General features: G+C 66.4%; 2 protein-coding genes across 6 annotated transcripts; one reads left to right on the top strand and one right to left on the bottom strand.

Annotated features, from left to right (window-relative positions):
• Positions 1–124: 124 nt before the first annotated feature.
• On the bottom strand, positions 125–5,977 carry CRLF1 (cytokine receptor like factor 1). Of its 4 annotated transcripts, none has more exons than XM_085211536.1 (8): positions 5,781–5,977; positions 2,804–3,082; positions 2,212–2,341; positions 1,820–1,989; positions 1,524–1,681; positions 1,277–1,445; positions 848–1,030; positions 125–741 (listed from the first exon to the last, which is right to left on the bottom strand). In XM_085211536.1, exons 1-8 carry the CDS (start codon positions 5,851–5,853, stop codon positions 725–727), a joined length of 1,179 nt encoding a protein of 392 aa, XP_085067662.1. In that variant the 5' UTR covers positions 5,854–5,977; the 3' UTR covers positions 125–724. The 4 variants fall into 4 exon arrangements, with proteins under 4 accessions (XP_085067662.1, XP_085067663.1, XP_085067661.1 ...); XM_085211537.1 differs by having other exon boundaries at positions 125–175; XM_085211535.1 differs by having other exon boundaries at positions 852–1,030.
• A 1,337-nt stretch (positions 5,978–7,314) lies between these two features.
• Positions 7,315–14,654, top strand: TMEM59L (transmembrane protein 59 like). Of its 2 annotated transcripts, none has more exons than XM_085211545.1 (8): positions 7,315–8,007; positions 11,015–11,120; positions 11,295–11,386; positions 12,141–12,287; positions 12,365–12,464; positions 12,750–12,858; positions 12,950–13,067; positions 13,216–14,654. In XM_085211545.1, exons 1-8 carry the CDS (start codon positions 8,005–8,007, stop codon positions 13,372–13,374), a joined length of 834 nt encoding a protein of 277 aa, XP_085067671.1. In that variant the 5' UTR covers positions 7,315–8,004; the 3' UTR covers positions 13,375–14,654. The 2 variants fall into 2 exon arrangements, with proteins under 2 accessions (XP_085067671.1, XP_085067669.1); XM_085211543.1 differs by lacking the exon at positions 7,315–8,007 and adding an exon at positions 9,554–9,838.
• Positions 14,655–17,947: the final 3,293 nt, after the last annotated feature.

Here is a 17,947-nt window from a genome sequence, read left to right as displayed (position 1 = left end):
CCAGATCGGTCCCCCGAGGAGCCCAGGCACGTGGTGACATGGATGTGGCCTCATCCCAGAGCTTGGCTGCCCGCTGCGTCCCTGTCCCCGTGCGCTGCTGCTGCTCCACTGACGCAGGCCCCGGTGGGGTTTAACGACGTTTATTGGCATTAAGCTTAAATCTGTTCCTAATTGACTGAAATGTAACCAAAATAAGGCTGGTTTGAATCAAAATCAGACCAGGCACTGGGCAAACCCCAGCAGCCTCAAACCAGCCCCACGCAGCTCTCTGGGGACAGAACCCCCGCGCACTCACACGCGGCCCCATGGGCACCCGTGGCCCCTCCAAAACACCCAAACTGCATCCTGGGGGGGAGGGCTGCACCCCCGGCTTTGGGGGCCACGGGGAGCCCCCACCCCCCCCTTCACCCCAATTGCTGCTCCAGGTCGTGGTTAAGGAACAAAGGCTCCAGGTGAGGCCGGGGAGTCCCTTCGCTGCCATGGGGACTGTGCTCCTGGGGGGCTCGTGGCACCGCCACCGTCCCCAGGGGGCTGCCAAGGCCAGCCCCAGCCTCCCCCCCGGGCAAAACCCCCCTGCAGCGGGTTGCAGGGCCGCGCCGAGATCCGGCCACTGCTGAGCCCCCCCCCAGCGCACTGTGGTGGCAGGGACGGGGCGGGCGGCCCCGGGGGGGCTTTGGGCACCCGGTGCGGTGCTGCCGGCGCTCAGCCCTGCGGGGGCTACAACTTATCGCCGGGTAGAACCTGCAGAGAGAGCAGGGCCCTGCTTCGAGGCCACCCTCGGAGAGGGGGACACCAGGGGGGTCTGCAGCCCCGCAGCGGGGAGAAAGAAGTGTGAAAGGCTCCTTACCTACCTGGTTGCGTGTTTTGTGGGATTTCTGCAGCCACACGCGCCACTGGTCGTACAGCTTGATGCTGAGGTTGGAGCAGCCGTAGGAGTGCTTCTTCACCCACCCAAAGAACTGCTTCAGCTCCCGCCGCAGCGTCGTGTTCTGCTCGCCTCCCTTGGGGTCGCAGCCCCCCGCCGTGCGCTCTGCGGGGACAGGGAGGGGACGGGGGCTCAGCGCGGCGCTGGCGGCCCATTCCCAGTGCAAGGAGCAGAGGGAGGACCTTGGGTAGGGGAACGCGTGGCTCTCCGCCTCCCCGCTGGGAAATCAGAGCGGGGAATTGGCTCCTTTGCAAGAAATCCAGGTGCCGGGCACACAGCGGGAACGGCCTCAGTGCGTGCACAGGAAAGGGGGGGAGCAGCTGGGGAGGGGGCTCAGGCAGCAGCGCTCACCGCTGCGCGGCGTGGAGGCGGCCGTGGGGTTGCTCCAGTCGCTCCAGATGCCGGCCTTCTTGGAGCCGTAGATGCCGAAGGGGTTGCAGCGCACCTGGACGAAGTAGACGGTGCCGGGGCGCAGCCCTGCCAGACGGCACGAGGTCTGGTTGCCCACATCATCCACCACCTACGGAGCGAGGGCACGGCTCAGAAGCCCGGCACCGACCCACAGCTGGGCAGCACCGCCCTGCTGGTGCCCCCCAACCTTCCACTCCGAGCTGTCCTCCACGCGGTACTGGATCTGGTACTTGGCTTGGAAGAGGAAATCCTTCAGCGCCGGCGGGGAGCTCCAGCGCACGCTCAGCTGGTCCTCCAGGTCACCCACTCGGCTGACGTGCACGTCGGATGGCGGGTCGGTGGTGACTGCAGGCACGTGGGGCAGAAGTTCCCGATGGGTTCAGAGCCAATCCCAACACCACTTGGCTCCAACCCAACCCCAACCACCCTCCGTGGTTTGAGACCAACCCGACTCCCCCCGGAGCCCTGGAACCCAACACTCACCCACATCGAGGATGTCCAACATGACGACGTCAGACACGGCCACCCCCAGCCGGTTGGAGGCCTCCACCCAGATCTCATAGGGCGTGAAGAGGGCCAGGTCCTTGGGGATGTGGCAGGAGTAGGGCCCGGCCGTGTGGTATTCCTGGCACGTGTTGTCACGGCCGTACCACCTGTGATGAGCACAGCCCCGGGGCTGTGAGCCCAGCGGGACCCACACACCTGCCCAAGGAAAGCACCGCGCCGGGCCCGCGCCTCATTTATCCACCACTTAACGCCGTCAGCAGCGGTGTTGGGTTACCGTCCCCACACCGCCCCGAAGCTCCCCCTGTAAGCCCTCAAAATCCCACGTTCACACTGGGAGGAAGGGAAGGAATCCACCCGCGGGCGCCTACCGGAGCTTGTACTTGAGCGTGTAGTTGGTGTGCAGGAAGGTCTCCCCCTCCGTCCCCGGGGCCCACGTGCAGGTGAGGTCCTTCATGTTCTTGGACCAGCAGGAGATGTTGACCGGTTTTTCTGGGGGTACTGGAAGAGGACAAAGGGACAACGGGACGTGAAGGGGCTCCGTGAGCGGCACCCAAAGGGACCGCATGTGGGGTCTGCAAGCCAATGCCTACTGGGGACGGCCATGGGGACGGTGCCACCAACAGCCCCACGAGGTTGGCGTCGCCGAGACCCCCCACCAGCCCCATGGGGCAGCTGGAGGACTGCGGCCCGTGCTGAGCAACAGAGCTGTTTTCTTTTGGGAATAGCAAGCGAAATAAATAAATAAATAAAAATAAGCGCTCTGTTCCCAGTTAAGCCTCTGTATTCTTAGAACGTAAAATCATCCTTAAAATAGCCCGAGATAAAATCTTAACGATTATTGATTCGGACAACTGTAATTTCAGCACGAGGTGCCAAAACCGCCGCGCAGCCTTGGGGCGACAGCGCTGCGATGAGGGGCAACGGCACCACGATGGAGACGGATGGATGCGCCCGACGTACATCCAACATAGAGGCAGGAGCCGGCCAGGATGCCGCCGTCGCGGCTGTGGCACACCAGGTTGTCCCCCGACTGCTGCCGGGAGCCGTTGAGGCGGGCGAGGGCCACGCTGAGCGTGGTGGGGCCGAGGGTGGTGTAGGAGGCAGCAGGCAGACGGCGGCCGTTCAGCGTCCAGTACAGGTCCTGCGCGCGCAGGCGGAGGTCGGCGCTGACGGTGCAGGTGGCGGTCAGGGAGGAACCGATGAGCAGCGTGGGGTCCTGAGGGGAGATCACTGCAGGGTCTGCGGCCGGAGACAACGGGAAGGGGAGCGATGCGCGGCGCAGCACGGCACCGTGGGCGCTCCCCTGGGCTCGGGGCAGCTGCGGTGCCGTTGGGGTGCCCGGTGCGCATCGCTCCGTGCCCGGTTTGGGGCCGGGCTCTGGCTTTTTCCCCCCATTTGAAAGCAACAATGGAAAGTTTTGGGGCGGGTTGGTTTTTTTGGCGGGTTGGTCTTTTTGGCTTTCTCTTGCTCACCGGCGTCCCTCCGCCGTGCGCACCGCACCGCTGAGCACCCTAATGCAAACCATGTGCTGCAGCACTGCGCTGGGGGGTTGGGGGGGGAACCCACATCCCCCACCGGGACCCCCCCGGCGCCCATTGCCCTCACTTCCCTGCTTTGGGAAAGAGCAAACCGCGCACCGAAAGGCTTCAAAGCACAGCGGGCTGCTCGCACGTTCCGCGGGGGAAAACGACCCGGGGCTGACATCCCCCAGCACTCATTGCCGAGGCGCTGCGGGGCCGCGCGTGCCGGGCTAATATTGCTAATTACCTCCCGGAAAGCGCCTCGACCTCCGCTCCCCTCCGACCTCCCGGCCCCGATCGGCTTTCAGCGGCAGCTCAGCGCGGCCCCGCGTGCCCCTCAATGCTGGGGGTGGGGGGGGGCGCTCCTAACAGCCCCCGCACCCGGGTGGGCTGCAGCCCCCACCACCCCTCAGCCCCCCCCACGGGCAGCCCTCGGCCCCAACTGCAGCCGATCCGACCGCCTGCAGCACAAAGCACGCCGCTCACGGGCCGCGTCCCTTTGGCTTTTCTCCTCCCGCAGTCATTCCTTTTTCTTTCGCAGCCACATGTGTTATAAAAGGGAAAAGTGTGAAGTTTTCAGATGGGAGCGGAGCGGGCCGGGGGGTGGTGGAATGCGCAGCGAGAATACCTGCACGGGGTTTTATTGCCTTCCTATTGTAAAAAAAAAATAAATGCTGCTCAGGTGTTAAGTAACGCCATAAAGTAAAAGCACATTTCAGGGTGTCGGGAACGTTTGCGCTCCTCTTCCGAAGGGCCGGATCGCCTTTCGGTTTTACATCGAGGCGTTTTAAGGGCTGCGAGAGAAAAGGGAAACCCCCCGCTCAGCGTCCGAGAGCTCCGACACGTTTATTGGGGCTCGCGGAGATCGAAAGCAACGATTGCTCCGAAGAACAAAAGATTTGGGCGGCGCTGAAAAAAAATAAAGCAAAATGGGTGTGAAGCGACGGGGCCGCGTCCCGCTGCGCTCCCCCCCTCTCGCCCTCTCCTCCGCCGATGGCGGTTCTGATGCCCGTCCCTCGGCTCGCGGCATTCCAGCGCGGAACTTCGCTCTCTAAAAGGAGATTTGGCTGCGCCCGTTCCAGCGCTGCCGCACGTCGGGGCCGCGGGACCGAACTCCGACCGTGGGACAAAGGAGGTGGGGAGCGCGGGGGCACCGCTCGGCGGGACGGGACCCGGGGGTCCCTGCGGCCACGGGTTGGGGGAGCGGCGGTGAGGCCGAGCTCCGGAGCGCTGTGCCACCCCGCAGCCCTACGGGCAACGTGAGAACCCGGAGAGCGCTTTCCCTTCTCTCTCCCACCGCGATTTGTTTCCCCGCCGCGGCTGCTTTCGCAGCCCAGCCCCGATCAGCGCTCCGTGATACTTCCCGTGAATGACCCGCAGCGCTCGGGGCACGCGAGCCGATGGACGCGGGGCGGGATGGGGACCGCGGTGCCACCACGGTGCCACCCCGGGCCGGGACGCGCTGGGCGAACATCGCCCCGAAGAGCCGAACCTCCAGCGGTGGGGAACGGGAATGGAGCCGCTACGCGCTCGCAGCCTCGCGGGACCCCAAAGGCACCGCCGCGGGACCCCCAGCGCAGAACCCACCCCAGGTGTGGCATCTCCACGTCTGTCCCCAACTCCTCCCCCCAGTAAGGAACCCCCTCCAGGGACCCGCTCCCCTTTTTTGAGGGCGATCCGTTGTTCTCCGCAGGGGTGGGCGCTCCCTATTGTTCTGATGGGGGAGAAGGGGGGATTCATTGTTCTCTGGGACGGGGGAAGGGGGGGGTTCATTGTTCTCCATGGGGGGGAAGGGGCGCCTATTGTTCTCCGGGGGCTTTGGGGAAGGTCAGCCCTGTGGGCCGGGGGGGTCGTGGATCGCCGTGTGGGGTTCGCTATTGTTCTCCAGACGGAGGGGGGGGGTCCATTGTCCGGGGTGGGGGAGCGGAGCTGCGCTGCTCCGCAGGAGACGGCGATCCGGAAGGGGTGCGCTATGGGGAGAGGAGGGGGCACACGGCTCCCAGGGGGCAATGGGTGGGGGACACGGCTCCCCTGGGGGGGGAGCTGGCGGGGGGGTCTCATTGTTCGCTGTCGGGCACAGGGAGGAGGTCGGGTGCTGTCAGGGGTTCCCGTCACGCACCGTCCCGGGGAGGGAGTGGGGCGGGGGGTTCCCATCGCCCCGCGGGAGGGGAGCGCAGCCCCGGGGGGACGCAACCCGGAAAGGCAGGGGGAAGGGGAGGGGGGGCACAAGGACCGGAATGAATGAGGGAAGGGGGAGAGGAGAAAGAAGAGAGGGGAGGAGAGCGGCGGCACAGAGCCGGGGGTCCCCGCGCAGCGCCCGCCCCAGCCCCAACCCCAACCCCAACCCCAAACCAAACCCCAGCCCCGACGGCGTCCGCTCTGGCACGGTCCCCCGAACTCCCCCGGGCGGTACTCACACGCGGACGGCTCAGCGCGGAGCAGCCGCAGGCACAGCAACAGCAGCGGTAGAAGGGCCGGCATGGCCGGCATGGGGGGGTGGGGTCGGTGCCCGTCGGTGCCCGTCGGTGCCCACGGCGGCGGAGCGCACCGACACGTCCGGGGAAGTCGCGAACAAGTCTGAGCAGCCCCCGCTCTGCCAAAGCCCTAAATGCCGCCCTCGCCCCGCCCCGCCCGGCCCGGGACCGCCCCCGGGGGGCAGAAAGGCACCGGTCCTCGGGGGCCGCTCCGGTGCCGGCTCTGTGCCCGCAGTATCCGCCGCCCCCGCCGCCCCTCTGCCGCGGGATGCGCTGTGCCCGGTGCCCCCCCCCGCCCGGTAGATGGGGGAGAGCCGTCCCGTCCCGTCCCGTCCCGCCGTGACTCAGCGCTGCCGCCCGGACACTCCCGCGCCCCCGGGGCCGCTCCCCCCGCGCCTCATCCCCGCGCGGTGCGGTGGAGCCCTCGGGGCTGTTTTCTGGGTTTGGTTTTGTTTTGTGGAATATTTTCCTCCTAAACCCCGTCTTTTTTTCTCTGAGATAACCCCGAGGTTCCCCTCCAAAGGCAACAGAAAGGGGAGAAAATGCCTCGAGGGGCTCCGCGGTGCCGTCGGGTCGGGGCTCCGCGTGTCTCCGGGGACGCGAGGACTCAGCGGTGGGCGGCCGTGACGCCGCAGGTGACACCGCTCGTGTCTGCTCGTGTCCCCGACCGGATCCGATGGCACCGAGCCCCGGGCCAGCAGCTCCCGGCGGTGGCACCGTCCCCATCCGTGTGTCCCTGCGGCAGCACAGAGTGGGGATGGGGCAGAGGGGGTGCCCAGAGAGCCACCCCCCCTCTTTGTGTTGGGGGACACCTGGGCCGTACCGCACCCCAACCGTCCCCAACCCTTCCCCCAGAGGAGGGGATGTGGGGGGGACCCCCTGGCCCTGACTCTGATCTTGGGATGGGGACGGGAACCTGGATCTGCGACAGGGAATACCTGAGCCATGGGGTGACAGTGAGAGTTAGGCTCAGCCCTCCTCCCCCCCCCCCCCATAGTGTGGCTGTGCTGCTCACAGGGCTGCGTGGGGAGAGGGCTGACACTGTGGGGTGACGCCACGCAGGACAGGGTGACGTTGTATGGGGACAGAGGTGACACCCGTGGGGAATGGAAGCAGCGTGCTGCTGGAGCCCATCCGAAGGGGCGGCACAGATTGAAAAAATGAAAAAAGAAAAAAAAAAAAAAAAGAAGAAGAAGAAAAAAAAAAGAGAAAACAATGCCTTTTCCCATCGTCCCGTTTTGTTGGAACCTTCTGAAGTGTTTTCGTTGAAATTTCCCAAAAATGTCAGCCTGAGGGAGACACCCAGCATGGGAAAGTGCCGCCCCAGCTCTGCGCCTGCCAGCGCCGGGGGGGGCAGCCGGAGCGGGGCCGCGTGGGGTCCCTGTGGGTGAAGGGAGGGGGGGGGGATGACGGTGTCACGGAAGGGACGGCGGTGTTGAGGAGAGGACCCCACTGGGGGCACCCCGGTGTCACCGCTGGGGATGGTGAGGGCGGGGCAGGGAGCGGGACGGGGTCAGGGCAGCAGCGGGGCGGTGACACCCGGTGTGGGGACGGGGACGGGGCGCAGCGGGACCGCAGCAGCGCCGTCTGAGTCAGCGGAGCTCCGTATGGAGCTGCTGCCCTTTGGCGGTGACCTTTGCAGCGCTGAGTGTGCAATGCTCTGCCCACGGCACCGAGCGGGGCTGGGCGGCCATGGGAGCCCCCCGACGGGCCCGAGGTGCTGCCACCCCCCCGATGTCACCCCTTTGGTGTCGCTCCGTAGCGTCACCTCCCCATCGCCACCCCAAAATGTCACCCTCCCCACAGCTCATCCCCCCGCACGAACCCCATTAGTGACTTCCAGCACGGCGCAGCACTCCTCAGACGAGGGCACACGTGGCTGCGGGGGGGTCGGGGTGGACAACACAGACCCCCCCCTCCAACACAGCCCAGGGATGGGCGCAGCGGAGCTGTCTGACCGCCTGCATCCTTCTAAAGTGACCTGTGGGACAAATAAAGAGGCTGGAAATGCCAAGAATCCAGCGGGCCGAGTTTTCCTTCTATTCCTCTCTGTAGCATTTCCACGTCCGTCCGTCGGGTAATTTATAACTGCTTTAACCCCTTCCGTGCCGCCCCCACCCTGCAGCCCCCGCCTGCACAGCGCTGACACCGATGGGAAAAAGCCATAATGGTGAGTGGGGTTTGGAGGGGGGCCGTGGGGGCACCGCGGGGACGTCACCGCTCCCAATTGGGCACAGAGTGCTGCAGGGAGGAATGTGGGTCACTGTGATAAATGCAAAAGGCGTTGAGAGGCTCTGGAGAGTGGCAAAGGGGGGGGGGGGTCACCCGCAGTCAATATTTGCCAACTGTGGTGTTAATGCCCGGGAGGGGCTCTTTTTTTCTATTAAAACACGAGTGGAGGGGCTGAGAGTGTGGGACGGTGCCAGGAAGAGGGCGGGCGGTGTGGGGAGCGGCTCTGGCAGTGCTCCCAGTGCTCCCAGTGCTCCCAGTAACCTCAGTGTCTCCATTGCCCCCAGTGCTCTCATTGCTCCCAACACTCCCATTGCCCCCCGGTTTTTCCCCCAGTGTCCCCATTGCCCCCGGTGCCCCACTGCCCCAGTGCTGGCACCACCAGCGTTCAGGTCACCAGGTTCTGTGCCCCCTTCGCCTCTTACCCCCCCTTACCCCCCCTGGCTGGCAGCAGTCCCAGTTCTGCCCCACAGCCGATGGGGACCCACCTGCAGCACCGCGCTGTGATTTACGGCAGCAGTCCCCAATCTGTCCCATTTACTTCGCCATTTGTCAGCGGCGCCGGACACGAGACTGCAGGGCTGGGGGGGGGGGGAGGGCTGGGAGGGGGCTGGGGGAGCGCAGCCAACCCGAGCCCCTCCAGAGCACGTTCCTCCCACCCCTCCTAACGAGGCGCACGGCCTGGAGGAGCAGCGGGCTGACGGAGGGGCCCAACGGAGCCCCCCGGCTGCGCTCCGGCCATGAGTTCCCCATTAGGGCCGGGGGTGGCGGAGCCCCCCGCCCTCCTCCTCCCTCCCCCCCGCGTTGGGGTGCTGCCATCAATAAGGGAGACGGGCAGGGCCGGGAGCGCGAGGCCGAGCCCACGCTTTGATGTCTGCTAAGCCCTGCGAAATAAAAGCCGTAAATCTGGGGCCGGGCGCTGCGCTGCGCCGGGGGGGGAAATCCGCGGGGAGCGGAGATGTGCGGGGTGCTGCCCGGGGGGGCGGGGGTGGCCAGCAGAGCCTGAGTGCCCCCAGCACGAGGGTCCCCCGCCCCTCTGCGGCCCCCACGTGCCCCGCTCCCCCTCCACGTCCCCGTGTCCCCCCCGGTCTCCCCGCCTCTGTTCCTGTCCCCTCGTGGCCCCAGAGCTCCCATAGCCCCAGTATCCCCCCACGTCCCAGCATTGCTTTGCGAGTCCCTGTGTCCCCCCACATCCTCCAGCCCCATTCCATCTCCCCACGCCCCCCCCGGATTCCCCCACACCTCCCGCTCCCCATGCAGCCCCTCATCCCCACGTACCCCCCATGTCCCCGCATCCCTCGATCCTCCCACACCTCCGTGTCCCTCCGGACCCCCTCAGTCCTTTCTGCCCTCCGCCCCCCCAATTAACCCCATTAACCCCTTACTGCCCGTTCCCTCCTGCCACCCCCTCATCCTCCCTCACCCCCCTGTGCCACGCACCCTCTCCGGGGGTTCCGGTACCGGCGGAGCTGCGGCACTGCGGTTCCCCCCCCGGCTCCCCCCGCCGCCCCCGCCCGGCGCACGGCGCGTCACGGCGAGGCCGAACGGCGGCGGTGGCATCTCCGCTCCGCTCCGTTCCGTTCCGCTCCGTTCCGTTCCGTTCCGTCCCCGCCATGGCGGCCCCGCGCCCCCCCGCGCTGCTCGCACTCGGCCTCGCGCTCACCGCCGCCACCGTCACCGCCGCCGCCGGGGGGGATCCGTTCTCGGCGCAGCTCGGTGACACCGGCCCCTGTCAGCGGCAGTGCGGCCGCAGCGTGCAGCCCCGGGCGGCGGTGAGTGGGCCGGGGGGGGTGAGGGGGATGGAGGGGAGGAGGACCCGGAGCACAGGGGGGGTACCGGGAGAACCGGGGAGGGGTACCGGAGGTCTTCAGAGCACCGGGAGCGAGCACTGAGAGCATCGGGGAGAAGCGGGGGGGAGCATCGTGGCACCGGGGGATGCACCGGGAATCGGGAGCGCCGCGGGGGGGGACCGGCAGCACCGGGCAACGCCGCCCGCAAGCAGTCTGGGCCTGCAGCTACCGGGGGGGAGGCGGTCAGCGTGCCCCCCCCGCTGAGCCCCCCGGCAGCCCCCACCCGGACTGGGGATGCCTGCGGCGCTGTGCCCATCCCCAGGCCTGAGTGCCTCCAGGGGTCCCATTCTGCTTTGGGATCTCCTTCTGTATCCCCGTCACGGAGCCCCCCCATCCCCCGGGGGCGGTGGGGGCCGCGGTGAGGGGGTGGAGTGCGAAGTGAGCGCTCAGAGCCCCGGATCGGGGCAGGGATAACGGGGCCGTACTGAGGCTGAAGGGGGAGTTGGGGGGAGGGGGGAACGCAGGGGGTGCGACCCCGGCGATGGGGCTGAATGAGGCCGCAGATCCGTGACAGCACCGCGGGTAGAACAGCCCGGACGGACCGCACTGCCCGGAGGGGGGGGGGAGGAGCTGCACCCATCTGGGCCCGCTGTACGTGTCATGGACCCCCCGGCACCCATAGGCCCCTCCCCACGGTGGATCCCCCCCAGCGCAGGCACACACGGAATGTTGCTTTCACAGCCTCTCAGTGTATTCCAACCCTCCCCCCCCCAGCATGCAGCCCCCATGCATGCACCCCTAATGCACGCACAGCCCCGTGCATGCAAACCCTCAAATGCATGCACAGCCTTCCTGTGCATGAAAACCTCCTCCCATGCGTGCAGATCCCATGCACTCAGTGCCGTGCACCCCCCTCATACACATCCCCCCCCCCCAGCCCTTCCAGAAGCCCATACAGAGATACGGGATGCCCAACAGCGACGCAGGGCTGTGCCACATCCCCTCAGGACGCAGACCCCATTGCTCTGACAGCTCTATGGGTGCAGTGGGGCTGGTGGCAGCCCCCCACAGCGCGGCAGTCTCATGGGGGGGCCACGCTGGGGGTCGGACGCAGCCCCCGGCCGCGCTGTGTGCCAGCTCTGTGCCCTCTGCCTGCAGGACGCTGTGCTCAGCGCCTGTTACCGCGGCTGCCGGCTGTTCTCCATCTGTCACTTTGTGGATGCGAGTGCGGGGCTGAACACCACCAGGGCCGAATGTGAGGCAGGTGAGCGACCCCCCCCGGCCCCACACGGGGTCGTCCCCACCCCGACACCTCCACTGCACCGCAGCGCGTCCCATACAGCCCACGGCTGCAGGCGGGGAGGTGGGGGTGGCACCGGCGTCCCCTGTGGGGATCTGCCCCCCCCCCCCATCCTCACCCCGCACCCCCACCCTGCAGCGTGCGCAGAGGCCTACGTTGGAGAGGAGGAGCAGTGGGGCTGCAGGACTGGGTGCCACGAGCAGCTGCCTCACGTGCAGAGGAAGGAGCAGGTGAGGGGGGTGGGCTGGTGCCCCCCCAGTGCCGCCCGGCTCTGCTGTGGGTTCCCCGGGTGGGAGGTGTGGGCTGAGTGCTGGCGTGGATTCCCCCGGTTTTGATCCTTCCCAGCAATTAGCAACGCTTTTCCTCCCGTGTTTAATTAATGCAGCTTTTGCCCAATTAATTAAACGAGCCTTCGGCCCGAGGTGGGGGCTCTTGGCACCAGACGCAGAGCGAGGCGGTGCTGTAGGGAGCAGGGCCAAAGCAGAGGGTCCCAAAAACTCCATTCCATCCCATTTCCACGGGGCAGAGCCCAGGGACGGACACAGCATCGCCCCCAGCGCTGCTCTGCGTTTCCCAGACGGTCGGGCTGAGCAGATTTAGCAGAATAATTAGAGACAGCATCTGACCTATTTCTTTCCCGTGCGCCGCTCTGACCGCGCGAGGGGCGGTCGGCAAAACGCCGGCGGGGAGCGGCAGATTCCTGCAGGGATGCGTTAAAAATAACAAACTGCCACAACGGCCAAAAATCCGGGGCATGGGGACACTGCCAGCGGGAACGCCCTGAGCTGCTGGGGGAGCACAGGGCCGGGGGGACACCGTGGGATGGGGCTGGGTGGGGGTGTCGGTCCCAAAGGGGTCCTTTGGTGGCTGTGGGGTGTGGGAATGGGGCTCTGGAGGAGCGCTGGGCTCAGCCCAGCTGTGTCCCTGCATGGTGCTGTCTGATGGGGGGGGATGAGGTGACGCCGTGTCCCCGCTGCTTTGCAGAGCGCAGAGGTGAAGGCGCCGTCGCTCTCGGTGCTGGATTTGGTCTCTTCTTTCTGCACCGACATCGTCAGCTCTGCCCACAGCTTCATCTCCTCCACGTGGACCTTCTACCTGCAGGCGGATGATGGGAAAGTGGTGGTGTTCCAGGTGGGGGTCCCAAGCCCTACCTGCTGGGGGCTGAATGGGATGGGACCCTCACGCTGACTGCTTCTCCCCTCCTTCAGTCGCAGCCCCACATGGAGTTCCCACTGCCTGAAGCTCAGATGACCCAACCAGAGTGGCCCGAACCAGGGGCCTATGCCCACTCCCCCCAACCCCACGCAGGTGAGGGACTGCTCTGCTGTTGTCTGGATCAGGAACCCTCCTGGCAGCATCAGATCCCACCAGAGTGGAACAAATTGTGGCTCTGATCTGCTTCCCAAACCCGTGGCACACATTGCAAGGAGCTGGAGGGGCTTTGTGCACCCCCCTGCAGGGAGCAGGCCACCAGGGGAACACGGCCAGCACCGCGCACCTCGTACCTTACACCTTGCACCACACACCCCGCATCCTGCATCCTGCACTTTGCACAGTGATGCCCACACTCAGCAGTGCCTCTCTTGCTTCCAGGTCCCCAGCAGAAGGAGGAAAAGTCCCCCCCTAGGAAGGAGCCGTGGGGCAAAGCCAAACCCATGGATACACCACAGCCAGAGCACGACTTCCTGGGCTGCATGGCCAAGTAGGTGTCGGGGGCTGCAGGGACCCCCTTCCCATACCCAGTGCACCGCCATAATGCGGCCCCATTTCTCTGGGGTTTGGGGGTGCTACAGGCGCTCCGGCCTCCCCCGCTGGATCCTGGCCGCCTGCCTCTTCCTCTCCATCGTGGTGATGCTGTGGCTGAGCTGTGCCAGCCTGGTGACCGCCCCCGAGCAGCACGTCAGGACTCAGGTATGGGCCAGCCTGGTGACTGCCCCCGTCCTCCTGTTATGCCGTGGGTGCTGCGTTGGTGGGTGTCATGCGTTGGTGCTGCATGGCGCATCCACAGGTTGGGGACAGTGAGGCCCAAGGTCACACGGTGCCCTCTGCTGTTTTTCAGCCTCTGAGCATCAATGGAGACAGGGAGTGCCTGGAGGACCCGCGTGGCCCCAGTGTGTTCCCACTGCCGCCCGTCATCGCCGTCACTCTGTGCCCCACACACGGCGAGGATGTGGGGCCGCTGCCACTCAAGGTCGACCTGGACAAGACCATCCTGTAGTGCTCCACCTCTCCCCATCGCCTCCCCATCACCTCCCCATCACTTCACTGCCGCTGTCCCCATGCCGGTCCCCCTTCCGATCCCATCCTTCTGCCTCCATCGGCCACAGCCTGGAACTTTCCCCCTCCGTCAGCACCGCTGCACTCTGCAATCCCGCTGCCCAGAGCCCAGCGACCACCGCCAGCATGGAAGGGGGGAGCGCAGCCCCGGGCCCCCTCTGGGCACGGCTCCAGCGGGGCAGAGGCAGCGCCTGGGGGGGCTTTGGCTCGGCACAGCCCGGCCCCCACCTCGAGCTGAGCCCCCGCGGCGCCGGCCCCGGTCCTGGGAACTCCCTTCCGCCGATGGCCCCGCGGGAGCCGGAACGTGGCCAATGGATTTGGTGTTGGCAGCCAAAGCGGAGAGAGCAGCCGATCCGCCGCCCCCGTGCCCATGTGAGCACCAGGCCGGGCCCTGGTGGGGGCTGCAGGGCGCTCTGGGATGGTTCTGTGCTCTCCCCACTCCATGACACCGGCGGGGGGCACTGGGTGGTGACAGAGTGACATTTCCCATCTTCTTGTTCCTGGATGATCCATCTCGCACATCTCCACAGCATCCCACAGGGCAGGACCGGGTGGCACTGACCTCGTGCCCCCATGAGGGATGAGGACCGGTGTCCGGGGGGCCCCGTTGTGCAGCCCCCCACCCGCAGCAGTGCTCAGGACACGCGGGGCCGTCTCCTCTCTCCCCATCTCCATCACTTTGTGCATTGTTCTGTGTTTGATTCGCACCGGCATGCAGTCTGCCAGGCCCCGGGCACCCCGTGGTGGCACCCCAGCCCCCCACCTCCCCCCAACAAGTGGTACAGAGTAACTTATTGCCCGTGCCCCCTCCTGTCGGTTCCTACGCTCGCCCCGTGTCAGGGGACAGTGATGTATGTCGTTGTGGGGTGAAGGGGCATCCCTGGAGGTGTCCCCCAGCCCCACCAATTTTGTGCTGCTCCATATCACAGTGCAACATATCTGGGTTGGGGAGCGGGCTGGGGGGTGCTGCTGGTGGGGGTCTCGTGTCCGCAGTTGGGGTGCACTTCTTGGTGTTGCTTTCTGGCAGCTCAGCTCGGTGTTGGTGCAGTCTGTGTTGTCCCGACCCCCCCTCATTTGCAGAGTCCCAGGGGTGCAGTGTCCCCCCCGGGCAGTTCCCCCCCCTCCTACACACTGAGATGGGTGCAGGAAGCAAACCCGGCCCCACACTGCGAGCAGAGCGCGGGTCGGACACGGGAGGAGAAATAAAAGGTTTGTACCAGGCTTGGCCCGGTGGTTTCTGGGTGCGGGTCTGAGCCCGGGGGGTGCGGGTTCGGGCCCGGCTCCGTGCAAGAAGCAGCACGGATGGCTGTAAGGCAGCGCAGCTCGAGGGCTGCAGTGCACACCCACGCCTTCCCCCACAGAGCCCCATTTACAGCAGCAGAGCCGTTCTGCAGCCCGTCTGTGTCCCTGAGGTGGGGGTCCCGAGGCACAACCCCCCCCTCACTGCACGGCTCACCGCTGCTGCTTTCCACCCACACTTCCCGTGTGCAGCTCGGGGCGTTCGTGAGGATGCTGACACCCGGCGACGGAGCAGAAGGGAACAAAGCCCTTTGGGATCCCTTGGTGGGAAGCCCACGGCACAGCACTGCCCCCCCGCCCCCAACCTCCCGATCCCTCGTTACCCATTAACCCCTTATTGCCCGAATGCCCCCAGCGCAGGGGGAGGTGGGACGGACAGCTGGCAGACCCTGAGCGCCGCGGGCTCCGGCGGTCCCTCCTGGGACGGGGCTGCAAACAGACTCCTCGCCTTCAGGCTGGATCAGATTCCTCACTGCTGGCGCGGGGCGCAGGGAGCCGTGCCCAGGAAGGAGCAGGTGAGGAGGGACCCCGCTGCAGTGAGGAGAGACGCATGAAATCCGCTGGTTCCACCCCCCCGCAGGCAGCCGGGCTGAGTTCCACCCGACGCCTTTTTCCTCCTCGTTCCCTCCTTGGAAGTTTTCCACCGGGAAAGCAAAAAATCGCGGTGTGTGGCCCCATGTGCCAGGAGCGATGCCACGGGGAGGAGCGGTGGGATCGCGCCCTCACCCCACGGTGGGCATCGGGGGCTGCGAAGGGCCACGTCCTCCCAACCGGCTCAGCTCAGCCACGCTCGGGAGGGAAGCGCAGGCCGGTAGGTGGGGACTGTCAGCCGCGCTGAGGCCAGCAGCGGTCCCACGGCCTCCAAAAAGCCGGGGGGAGGCGGCGAGCTGCCCCCCCAGCACCCCACGGGGGACCTCGAAGCATCGCCCGGTTCGTGCCGTGCCGCCGTTCGCTGCCGGTGCCGCTCGGTGCCGCCGCTCGCAGCCCCGCTGGGTCCGGCTGCCGCTGCCGCTGCTTTTCCGCCCCCCCGGGGAGCCCCCCCCGCTGCCCCGCTGAAATCTCAGCTGCCCGGGGTTGGCCCCGCTCCACCGCCGCTCACACACTGCAGTGCGTTCACGCACGGATTTCCCTCCCCGGGAGCTGATGGGGCAGAAAACCCAAGGCTGGGATGGGGGGGGGGTGGGAAGGGTCCCAAAAGTCCCCCTCGTGCAGCCCGCTGTGTCCATCACGGTTCGATCCATTGACGGTCGGGGCTGCACCCGCTGCTCCCCCCCGCTCCTTCCAGCAGGGCCGGCTGGGCGCAGAGCACAGAGCAGCCACACAGGGCTTCTCCGCGGCTCACAGCGAGGAATGAAGGGCTTTGATAAGGGAACACAATGGAGAGGAAGCGGCGGTTTTGGGCCTTCACAGAGCGCGTGTTTTGAAGATGATGGAAAGAGGGCCCGAGCTCCTTCTCGTCTGAGGAAGGGCTGCCTGTGCCCCCACCGCTCTCTGCTTAATGCCTGGCCACACTGCTGCTGTCCTGAGCAACTTCGTCTGCCTGGGGCCCTGGGGGGGTAAACCTTCATCAGAGGAGTGAGGATGAGGATGGGTCGGACGGGGCTGCTGGCGGGGGGGATCCGCTCCCCATCCTCCTCCCCACACCCCACCCAGGAGGAGAGGAGCCGCGGGTGATTCAGCAACAGGAAAACCGAACGAAAAACAATCTCCTGGTGCTAATGGGATTGGTTCTGTCCCTACCACGCACATTCCAGCCCAGCTCGAGGGACCGCTCGGGGGGAGAGGGGAAGCAACAAAGCCAAATCCTTTCCCGTGTCCAGGCGGCAGGGATCGGCGCGGTGCCGCTGGCCGGAGCGCCCCATCCGCAGCCGGCACTGCGCTGCGTGCCTCCGCCCGCCGCCAAGTGACATTAATTTTCCATTCCCTGGGCTTCATTACTTCTTGGAACGCAGACCGCGTGCGTTGGGCCGCGAGGGGCTTTCGCTTCCCTCCGTGTTTATTCTCGCTGCCGTGTGTTCTTCTGCCAGGTGAGGAGCGCAGCCAAGCTGGTCAGGGGGAGCGCGGCCGTATGGCTGCGGTTTGGCCGCGCGGGTGGGAACGGCTTCCCGCAGCACCTGCTGGGCGCCCGGCGGCGGAGGAACGCCGCTGCTCACCGGGGGACGACACGTGAGAGCCGTGCCGGGCTGCCCTGCCGCATCGCGGCTCTGCTGGAGAGCGCTGGGGACGGGGAGCGATGCTGAACGCGGCGCTGGGAGCGGAAGGATGCCGAGTGTCGTGCAGCCGTCCCGCAAAGCAGATCCCGCGTGGCACCGCTGCTGGTTTTCTGCTCGTGCCTGCTGCTCCAGCTTGCCTCCAGCTTGCGGGGCGCGGCCATGCCTACACCTATGGGTGTACGCACACAGCTGTTAGCTGTATGGGATGCGATGGCCGTGCTTCCCCCTGGCCAAGGAGCCGGCGGTCTCCATCCCAGCAAGGATGCTGTGACGCACCATTGCTTCAGCTCTGTGATGAGCGATAGGGGCTGCTCTGTGCCCTATGGGAGCACTGTGAGCGAGGAGGAGGGGGTGTGCCGTGCTCACAGCCTCCCAGGAGAGACCGAGAGACCGGGAGCATCTCTGTGCCGGAGTGCAGCGGTGAGGAGACACGAGCAGGGCGTCCTGATGGGGTGAAATGGAAGGAAGGGGAAGGGACAGCCCTGGCACGTGCAGGCCTACCCCAGCCCGTGTGCTTCCCCAGCTCATGTGCTTGCTGGGATTACACGGGGATTAGCGGGGAGCAGCCAACCAGCAATGGAGAGGGATGCGACCGCCGGCACCAGAAATGGCACCAGCACCAGAAATGGCCCCAGCACTGAGCCAGCAGGAGACGGAGCAGCGCTGGTGCTGGCGCTGCGTGGAGGCAGCAAGCAAGAGAGGTCACCCAACTGCTCCTCTGTACTGACAGCGTGAGGGGAGGCGAGAGGCTGCGTTGTGCTGGGGAGAATCTAGCAGGAATCGGGACAAAAAGCTGCAGCTGATGGCTGCCTGCACCCACAGCCAATGGAGCTGAGCGATAGCAGCGTGCGGAGCTGCTGCTGGGCATTAGTGGGACAAGTGGGGGGGGGAAGCCCAGGACTTTGTGGGGAACCCCACAGTGCTGGGGGCAGATGTGGAGCACAGATGTGGGACTCGAGGCCGTGACAGGAGGGAGCTTGGGTGTGCTGAGCAGGCACAGGG

This window comes from Meleagris gallopavo, chromosome 30 (assembly GCF_905368555.1).
Source record: "Meleagris gallopavo chromosome 30, MGAL_WU_HG_1.1, whole genome shotgun sequence".
Taxonomy (NCBI): domain Eukaryota; kingdom Metazoa; phylum Chordata; class Aves; order Galliformes; family Phasianidae; genus Meleagris; species Meleagris gallopavo.
The sequence above is the reverse complement of the archived record's forward strand: the minus strand, read 5'-3'. Positions and strand labels throughout refer to the sequence as shown.

Excerpts from the sequence above, each read along its gene's own strand:
- TMEM59L (XM_085211543.1), top strand. The coding sequence starts at position 9,680 with ATGGCGGCCCCGCGCCCCCCCGCGCTGCTCGCACTCGGCCTCGCGCTC. Across the intron at positions 9,839-11,014 it reads GCGTGCAGCCCCGGGCGGCG|GACGCTGTGCTCAGCGCCTG; the intron begins GTGAGTGGGCCG and ends CTCTGCCTGCAG. Across the intron at positions 11,387-12,140 it reads ACGTGCAGAGGAAGGAGCAG|AGCGCAGAGGTGAAGGCGCC; the intron begins GTGAGGGGGGTG and ends GCTGCTTTGCAG.
- CRLF1 (XM_085211533.1), bottom strand. The coding sequence starts at position 5,853 with ATGCCGGCCATGCCGGCCCTTCTACCGCTGCTGTTGCTGTGCCTGCGG. Across the intron at positions 1,990-2,211 it reads ACGCTCAAGTACAAGCTCCG|GTGGTACGGCCGTGACAACA; the intron begins GTAGGCGCCCGC and ends TGCTCATCACAG. Across the intron at positions 1,682-1,819 it reads GTTGGACATCCTCGATGTGG|TCACCACCGACCCGCCATCC; the intron begins GTGAGTGTTGGG and ends ACGTGCCTGCAG.